This window comes from Salvelinus sp. IW2-2015, linkage group LG26 (genome assembly GCF_002910315.2).
Source record: "Salvelinus sp. IW2-2015 linkage group LG26, ASM291031v2, whole genome shotgun sequence".
Lineage (NCBI taxonomy): Eukaryota > Metazoa > Chordata > Actinopteri > Salmoniformes > Salmonidae > Salvelinus > Salvelinus sp. IW2-2015.
The window spans coordinates 38010544-38020527 of record NC_036866.1 but is presented as its reverse complement, the minus strand read 5'-3'; the positions used below and the strand labels follow the sequence as shown (position 1 = coordinate 38020527).

The 9984-nt window shown below is 42.1% G+C and overlaps 1 protein-coding gene across 2 annotated transcripts; it reads left to right on the top strand.

Moving 5' to 3' along the window:
• Positions 1 to 1418: 1418 nt before the first annotated feature.
• Positions 1419 to 9159, top strand: LOC111952326 (DENN domain-containing protein 11-like). Of its 2 annotated transcripts, XM_023970900.2 has the most exons (10): positions 1419 to 1502; positions 1586 to 1976; positions 3639 to 3738; positions 4043 to 4201; positions 4862 to 5018; positions 5424 to 5562; positions 5718 to 5849; positions 5947 to 6097; positions 6191 to 6259; positions 6370 to 9159. In XM_023970900.2, the coding sequence occupies exons 2-10, from the start codon at positions 1619 to 1621 to the stop codon at positions 6563 to 6565; spliced, it is 1461 nt and encodes a 486-aa protein (XP_023826668.1). In that variant the 5' UTR covers positions 1419 to 1502; positions 1586 to 1618; the 3' UTR covers positions 6566 to 9159. The 2 variants fall into 2 exon arrangements, with proteins under 2 accessions (XP_023826668.1, XP_023826667.1); XM_023970899.2 differs by having other exon boundaries at positions 1419 to 1976.
• Positions 9160 to 9984: the final 825 nt, after the last annotated feature.

Sequence of the window (9984 nt, the reverse complement as noted above, 5' to 3'; positions counted from 1 at the left end):
TGAATGCAAATCTCTCATAAAAGCAAAATATGGTCAGCATTGCTGTGTGCTGCTGGTTATAACATGGCAATAAAGAAGAGAGAGAAAAGAGGGACAAGTTTAATGTTTTAAGTGGGATGCTGCYGTTTTGCACATTYTTATTTATTTTTCTTTGATATGGTGCAATATTCTATTATTATGTTGTTCAGATTGTATGTGTTTTGAATGGTTAGATTTATATGCACTTTGTTTATATACATCAAAAAGTTATACTTTAAATTCAAATGTTTAATAGCATTCTTTTTCATAACAAACCAATGCATTTTAAATACATTGTGGTTAAGGTAGAGTATGATTTCATTTAATAATTTAATTAGAATTGTTTTAACACCAATCATAGTCAAACTATCGCAAACTGTTTGACTTTTTTTTTTTTAAGTATATATTTTTTTAAAGAGCCGTTTGGGAGCCAAAACAGCCGCTCTTTTTGGTGAGCTGAGCTGAACGAACCGGCTCACTGAAAAGAGCCGGAATGCCTATCACTACCTCAGCGCACTCCTTTAGAAACGTTAGCTATCCAGACTCTTTTTATCCGATTTACTGCGTCRGATAGACTGAATTTAATGTATGCAATTAATAAACACACCTGCTTTTAAATGTATAGTATGAACATCTTGATCGTACACAATTTATTTTGTGATCCTACAGCATAGAATTACATATAGTAATGTCTGTGTCCTATTACAAATTTATCAACGATTCATACGATCTTTGGAGTCATCAACAACACAACTTCGGGCCAGCCTATCATTAGATTACACATGCTACAATTGTAACATACATGAAAAGCAAGGGAGTTATATAAACACAGTTTATCGTACATTTGTAAAATTGACCATAGGTCTATCAAATATGAATAAACCCACGTGAGCGGAAGCGTGTGATATCATCACCAAAACACTGTGCCCTGGAGCTGGAAGAATACTCCTTCTTCATCTGCGGATGTGACACGGTTACAAATAACAAGTAAATGGCAGGGGGTGGTGAAACACGTCATGGTCTGTTGAGGCAGTACTGACTATATKTAATACAAATTATTTTCTTCTTAGTTTCGCGTTGTTTACCTCCATTTAGGAAGCACTATGGTCGAGCAGTCGGATCGCGCACCACTGCTGGACTGGGAAGAGATTTCACCAGCCGAACTGACCCAGGCGGTTCCCTCACCAGCAAAAGAACATGGATGGGAATCGAGCCCGCCAGACGGCTGTTCTCAGGGCATCACCGCGCCTGGCATAGGCTGGAGCACCAGATATGGGGGTCGAGCAACTGTAACCGCTGTTCCCAGTTTGAACGGGATCCCTAGCCCTGACTACACTGGTCCACGGGATGTCCCCAGTCCCATCAATGCCGACCCTGGAATATCTCTGAAAGAANCGTGTGATATCATCACCAAAACACTGTGCCCTGGAGCTGGAAGAATACTCCTTCTTCATCTGCGGATGTGACACGGTTACAAATAACAAGTAAATGGCAGGGGGTGGTGAAACACGTCATGGTCTGTTGAGGCAGTACTGACTATATKTAATACAAATTATTTTCTTCTTAGTTTCGCGTTGTTTACCTCCATTTAGGAAGCACTATGGTCGAGCAGTCGGATCGCGCACCACTGCTGGACTGGGAAGAGATTTCACCAGCCGAACTGACCCAGGCGGTTCCCTCACCAGCAAAAGAACATGGATGGGAATCGAGCCCGCCAGACGGCTGTTCTCAGGGCATCACCGCGCCTGGCATAGGCTGGAGCACCAGATATGGGGGTCGAGCAACTGTAACCGCTGTTCCCAGTTTGAACGGGATCCCTAGCCCTGACTACACTGGTCCACGGGATGTCCCCAGTCCCATCAATGCCGACCCTGGAATATCTCTGAAWGAACGAGTGGGATGGGAGGAAAAGGACCAAATAGTGTCTGTGTTTGTGGTAACCTTTGACACAAGATCCGGTGAGAAAGAGCAATAGCGGGCTATTTACCTTACTGMGCACAGTGGGGTACTGACTCATGCCATGGAAGTGCGCACATGAAGTMGCAAGAAATGCCTACTGTTCTTTACTTCCCAGCTCTACTTATCTACACRATTCAAATATGACCCAGTATGTAGATACCCAAATCAGGTGTTGTGGCAAGCATTTGTTTACCAGTGAAAAGCAGTTTGCCGAATGATTATTTTCTTCTGTCGTCATAAATTTCAACAAGCTCTGTAAATTTAGATAATGAGAATATGTAATTAAAATGTGATAATTGAGTAATGCAGTAGTCTGAGCGCAGGGGTTTCCCACTTAAACAAAACGAACTCTTCCGACCCCTCGCACAGTTTGGGAACCTACATTCGTTATCATTTGAMAATTCAAACCCACTTGTACAGTTTGAAATATTCTGGATATCTCAGTGGTTATAGCAATAGTGGTGGAAKAAGTTCCCAATTTTCATACTTGAGTAAAAGTAAAGATACCAGCCAGTGAAATACTACTTGAGTAAAAGTCTAAAAGTATTTAGTTTTAAATATATTWAAGTATCAAAAGTAAATGTAATCCCTTAAATATACTTAAGATTCAAAAGTAAAAGTATAAAGAATTTCAAATTCATTATATTAGCCAAACCAGACTGCGTAGTTGTCTTTTTTTCCGGATAGCCAGGCGATACCACTACCAACACTCAGACATCATTGTACAGATAGCCAGCGGGCACACTCCAACACTCAGACATCATTTACAGATAGCCAGGGCACACTCCAAACACTCAGACATCATTTACAGATAGCCAGGCACACTCCAACACTCAGACATCATTTTACAGATAGCCAGGCGCACACTCCAACACTCAGACATCATTTACAGATAGCCAGGGGCACACTCCAACACCCAGACATCATTTACAGATAGCCAGGGGCACACTCCAACACTCAGACATAATTTACAAAACTAAGCGTTTGTTTTTAGTGAGTCTGCCAGATTAGATGCAGTAGGGATTACCAGGATTTTTCTTGATAAGACGTGGAATTGGACAAGTTTCCTGTCCTGCTTCAAAAGTACTTTTGGTTGTCAGGGCAAATGTATGGAGTAGAAAGTACATCATTTTCTTTAGGAATGTAGTTGAGTAAAAGTGAAAGTTGTCCAAAATACAAATAGTAAAGTACAGATACCCCCKAAAACTACTTAAGGAGTACATTCAAGTATTTTTACTGAAGTACTTTACACCACTGTATAGCAATATATAATAATATATATATACCATTTAGCAGACGCTGTTATCCAAAGTGACTTACAGTCATGCGTACATACATTTTACATATGGGTGGTCCCAGGAATCAAACCCACTATCCTGGCACACAAGCACCATGCTCTACCAACTGAGCCAGACAGGACCACAAACATAACAGAAATCACTTGACAAGGATCTCTGAGAAGGGAAAGCTTTCTTGGAGTCTTGGGACACCAGTATTACTGCTTACTCTCCTCAACTTCCCTTTTCTGGTTAGCTGAAATTGAATGTAAGARAAAATGTGGACGGTCAGAGATGGAGACATAATGGATGAATCTCATTCTCTCACAGTGAAGTGTACAGTTTGGAAACTCAAGTTTATGTGTTTGTGTGTGTCAATGGCAGGTAACATGGTGGAATGGTGCTTACCCCAAGATGTGAATCTTGACGGAGTGGAATTCAAGTCAATGGCCAGCGGCTCACACAGAATCAGCAACGACTTCATGTAAAACTATTCCCCCACCTGAATGAACAGTATTACTGACAGAGGACAATCAGAGCCCTATCATTAATCTTGATGATGTTGTATCACAGGCGGCAGGTGGCATCATAATTGGGGAAGACAGGCTCATAGTAATGGCTGGAACGGCAAATATGGAATGGTAACGAACACATCAAACACATGGTTTCTGTGTGTTTGATACCATTCCGTTTACTCCATTTCAGCCATTAAAATGCTCCGTTCTCCCCTCAGCAGCCTTGTGTGTTGTGTACATTCACTACATCCATGTCTATTTTCTTTTTTGCAGATATTTCCGTAAAGGCTGCTATTTTGGGCTGGCGTGTTTTGCTAACATGCCTGTTGAGAGTGAGTTGGAGAGAGGGGCACGGATGAAGTCTGTGGGTATTCTGTCTCCCTCCTACACCCTCTTATATCACTACATGCACTTCCTGGAGAACCAGGTTAGGTAAGTACTGTTGTCTGTCTGTCCGTCCTCTATCACCCTGTTTCCTCTCTTCTTCTATCTATCTCTCTCTCTCCTCTCCTCTCTCTTCTCTCTCTCTCTCTCTCTCTCTCTCCTCCTCTCTCTCTCTCTCTCTCTCTTTCTCTCTCACGTCCTGTTTCACATTCCTCCCCTCATTTCATTCCTCTTGTCCTTCATCTGTATTGTCAGTCTTCTCATCTATTAAACATAAGTCCTGAGTCAGTGCCACACTACGTCAATTAGAATCCATTTATATGCAGTCTTTGCATGTAATCATTGAAATGGAAGAAACCCTGAATGTCTCCCTCAGAAACGCTTGTCTTTCTGCTTGAATCTTCAGAAGCTTGTCTCATCTCATTGACTATGCATATAGAACTGACACATATCCAGCTCATGGTAGAGATATCTGCCTAGGCGGTTCAGCTTGACTTTATACAGTACACATAAACTTAGCCTATGTTGATCCAGTTCCCAGGGATGATCCCCGTTTTAGTCCAATCAAACCATGCTGTTATGAGTCTTCAATAACAACCTCTTTCTCACCAGTGTTATGCTTGAGATGCCGATTGCAGTCAACATTTAGAAAGTGTCTGGTGTTAATTATAGGATATTATCTAGCCTGATCAGTGTGTCTCCATGCAGACACCAGCTGCAGTGCCCTGGCTCGTACTCTCCTCTGGAGGCCTTCTATGAGGATAAAAAAGCTGTGCTGCACCCAGCAGGGAACGGACTGGTCACTGCCTGTCCAACCAGCTACTGGGTCCCAGCCATCAACCGCTGCATGCACCCAGAGATGAAGGTCAGGACTGATGGCCACTTGAACTTAGATCATTGATCTTACTGTTTTTTATTTTTTTATTTAATTTAACTAGGCAAGTCAGTTAAGAACAAATTCTTATTTACAATGACGGCCTAGGAACAGTGGGTTAACTGCTTTGTTCAGGTGCAGGACAACAGGTTTTTACCTTGTCAGCTTGGGGATTTGATCTAACAACCTTCAGTTACTAGTCCAACGCTCTAACCACTGCCGCCCCGTGTGCGGTTGTTGATTGTGGATAATTGGCAATTCAGTGATTGGTTTAGGTGCGTTTGRGCATTTTGAGATATGTCATAACTTGAGTTATGTGCATGTAAATCAGACTTCTGATGTCAAGGAGAGATTTTGTGCAGAAGTTAGCATTCTGTCCCTCTCTGCCCCCTCCAGATCACCCACCCGGCCGGCTGCATGTCCCAGTTCATCCGCTTCTTTGGGGAGCAGATCCTGGTGCTGTGGAAGTTTGCCCTGCTCCGAAAACGCATCCTCATGTTTTCCCCACCGCCTGTTGGTGTTGTGTGCTACAGGGGTGAGATGGTGCAGCTGAAACACACGCACACACACTAGTACAAATCCCCACATATTTGTTTTTCAGATCTCATTACAGTTTGTGTTTACTGTCTATGTCACMTTGTGCTCTTGGTCGATGTAGTTTCCCATGTTTCTCTTGTACTCCTCACATAGTGTACTGTTGTTGCTGCCTGTCCAACGTCTCTATACCTGGGATAGGTGTGTCTGTGCCTGAGCTCCGCCCCTTCTTCTACYTCAARGTGGCAGACATCGCTGCCCTGGCGACAGAGATGTCATATGTGGCCTGTTAGTGTGACCTTAAGCTCTGATTGATAAACGTAWATATGTYCGAACCATGGTGTGTGTATGGTAAGGTGAATGCAACGTCTCGTTGTGTCTTAAGGCACCACCGAGAAGATATTTGAGGAGAAGAAGGAGCTGTATGACGTATACGTTGATAACCAGAATGTGAAGACACACAGAGATAGCATGCAGCCACTGCTCCGGCTGAACGGGGCCGACCGGGAGAAGTATAGGAAACTGAGCGAACAAAGGTACACAGGACCCTGATAAATGGTGGCAGACATTTTCAAGAGATGATGATGATGACGACAATGATGATGAGGATGATGTTATGGTCTTTTCAGGCAAATGCTACATTACACTCAGGAGGTGGATGGAGACTGCACATCAAATGAGGAGGACCTCTTTATCCTGTGAGTGTGTTTACATTACAGTAACCAACGGCATCTTTTCTAGTTAACTAAGAATAGTCTGGAGTCTTCCTCAAACATTCTTACAGAATGTCCTCTGTTCTCTCCACTAGGTTTTTCATGGAGCAGAATAACCGTATCTTCCAGACTCTATCGGAGGTGGAGGCGAGTGCGGACCACACCCTGACGGCAGAGCACGTGAGAGCCATGGGACTGGACCCCCAGGCAGACCGCACATTCCTGGAAGACCTGCTGGAGGTCTATGGCATTGACGTTATGCTGGTCATCGATAACCCCTGCTGCCCCTGAGCTCTGGCTGTGGCCTGTTCTCTCTTGGTCCTCTGAAGACACTGCCTCCTTCTCTTCCTTCCCTGGCGTTCTGCCCAGTCAAAGGCTTGCAGGTCTCTCTCTCTCGATCTCTCGCCCGGCTCCGGGATATAGCTGTCTATGGCCAGTGTTCACTCAATGACAGCTCACCTAGTAAACTGGGCCGCAATGATAGATGATAGGTACTGCCTGGACTCTGCAGTGCTGTCTGGCGACAGTCTGTTCCATATTCAACAAGCACTTGTCTTGTTTGTCTGTTCGCTTGGAATCGGTTCTCTTCTGACCTGGATCTCTGCTTGGATCACCAGGCCTAGTCACTGGAGGTGGAACCATTGATCAATGTGCCTCGTTTGTACTGCTCCCAATACTATGGAGCACTGCTGACCGACAGAACCACAGATCTAGTATCCAGTGTGGAGTTGGATCATTCATTGTTCCTCCCACTTGGAATKTTCATTAAATCTCCATGGAAATAAAATTCTGCTGTGGCACCAAGCCCTTTTTTCTTAAATCTTTACAGAGGATTCTGCCTAACCATGTATGTTGTGTTACAAAATATGAATGTGATTGTCATTTTACCATGACTTTGTTTCCCCAAAATTCTGCATCAGGTCTGCTAGAATTGAGAGTAAAGATCACATGGTTTTCACTCTCTGTTTTCCTCTAAACATTTCATGCTGAAGTTGATCAATCATTTTTTTTCTGTATGAAAAAAAGGAGCAATGTGAATTTTTGCGTATTTGTCAAATTTCAATAATCAAGAAAGCTTATTAGAGTCACATAAAAATGAAAACCTCTTTTGGTCAAATAGGAATACTGTTTTTTTCATGATGTCAGCTAATCATACACATTAAAAGGGAAATATGTATCATGCAGTATGTATTTATTTGAAATCATGCCCTGGTCCAAGGAGGTATTTCTTATGGAGTGATGAAAGGAATATTTGTTAAATACTGTAACATTTCAGTAGAGTCTGCACCTGTTTGTCTGACCCTGGTCTAATGCTGACACTCACATGGCAGACTCGACCCAGCAAACCAAAATTGGTTCTGTGAAAGTTCCAAGAACATTCGTTAGGTTGCGGCAAATATTTTGTGCTGACAGTTGTGCTGATGATTATACGATGTTTGAATAAAACATTCTCCTGATGTTGCAAGAACATTCCAGAACACATTTTGTCTGTTCTTAACCTGGAAACCTAATGAGAACATTTGGGTAATGTTCTGTGGTGGTTGTTACAGACGTTGTGCACAAACTGTTAGTGAATGTTAGAACATTCCAAGGATATTTAATTTAAAACATTTTCAAAAAATATATAAAAAATGTGGATGTTGTCATCCTAATGTTAGATAAAACCCTAACTATAACTTAATGGAAATCTTAGCTAATGGTTTAGGAATGTTAGATAAAACCCTAACTATAACTTAATGGGAATCTTAGCTAATGGTCTAGGAATGTTCCCGGTTTGCTGGGCAGTAACTTACAGGGTTTACTTGTTCCATGATCACATTGAACATGTTTTTATTTTGCAATGTGACTTCTGGATAATGTGTTGTGTATTGTCTTATCAAGTCTCTTAATTCGATGTTTAAAATTCAAAAGCCACTCGCACTCTGAGCTATCTTTTTTGCAGGTGCATGGTAACAGTTGGATAAGATGAGAACAAAGAAGGAACCCGCACATTGCTCTTGATAGTATCACTGCTCTTTAATAAGCTTTACGTATCGGCCTCACGGCCTTCGTCAGAGCTTTTTCATTTGATGTTTAAAATGGTCAACCTGGGAGACTTAAATGCATGTGATTCTATGACACTAACTGATCATGAATTCTGCACCACACTGCAACCTCTGGACTCGTGTTTGATSACCACATGATTATGTGTAAACTTATTTGTGTGCTGATTTAATGGTCCAATGTTCTGCCAACAGAGAAAAAGTGCAGTCAGTGATCTAACAGTCTGTCTGTCTCGGAGTGAGCGGGTGCTTCTCAAGTGGAGAAGCTAGCTGTGTACTTGAGTTTTAGTTTGATTCAAATGAGATTTGTTGCAGATTGAATTAAATCCACAGGTGTGCTATGAGCGCAGATACAACTCGAGTGTTATTTTCTTGTAGGAGCTAGTCAGCTGCAAGCTGTGCCCCGTCACTGTAACAAAGACTCCTTTGTATTCTTAGTTCTCTGGTGATGTCAACCCCAAGCATGATTATGGGATTTACCCTCCTCTCTGCGCAGACAGTCAGACCCCAACTGTTTTGGCAGAGGGTCTTCTTTAGCCCTCACACTATGGTTCCGCATTGTGTGGATAAAAATATATATGGATAGGAGCTCTGATATAGGATCAGTTTTACTTTTTAGATCATACTGAATAAGATTACATGGACAGGGGGACTTGATCCTAGATCAGCAGTTATTTTGTTCAAATAGTGCTGGGAGACAGACAGTTCATGAAATCAATGGCTTAAGCCATTGCTCAATGACTCATAAAATAGTGTTGATGAAGACTGCACACTGCTTCCATTGGGTTCGACTGGTCAGTAAGTGMCAGCAATAGTGGCAATGTTCATTGAGGTTTTACTAGGAACAGTTTTGTTATAAAGTCTAATTAGTGGGTCATCTTTTAGTGTTGAGGACAGGCACTCAATCAAGACCACAGGCTTATTTTAACTGGAAAGAGGCATAGGGGAAAAGTTTTTCAATTGAATGACTTCCAGCTACTGTATCAATGTGTTAATTGACACTACTGATACTAGTGCTAATATGATTAAATGTACAAGTTCTTCACACCCATGATGACTTAGCCCATTTTCTTTGCTCTGTTTGTTTTGACCTGTTCCACCTTGTGCCTTTCGGCACATCCTGGGCATGCTACCATTTGTTTTACAGGTGTATCATGTCTATGAAGTAGAGTGTACGCGACACAAACGGAATTGTATCAAATGCTTTCTTTGTGGAATTTGTTCACAGACCTGTACCAGCATTGGCTAATTGGAATTTATTTGTACAGTATGTCACCGCACTGAATGTCAAAAGAAAGCATGATCTGTTGTACTTCAGCACTAATATGCAACAAGAGCGTTAACTTATATAGCCTTGATCACAGCAACTGTAACATAAACCTATACTCCCAACAACAGCCAACTACACAGCTATATCCAGAACCTGTGCTACTGTAAAACATGGAAAGAGACTTCAGTGACGAATACCCATTTAGTAACTTGATCGCATGAGCCASTCGTTTCCAAGCCAGTGACATTATACAGTACTTCCATTGTAAACACAAAACATTGTGCTTCTACACCTGCCTTGCTTGCTGTTTGGGGTTTTAGGCTGGGTTTCTGTACAGCACTTCGAGATATTAGCTGATGTACGAAGGGCTATATAAAATAAACTTGATTTGATTTGTT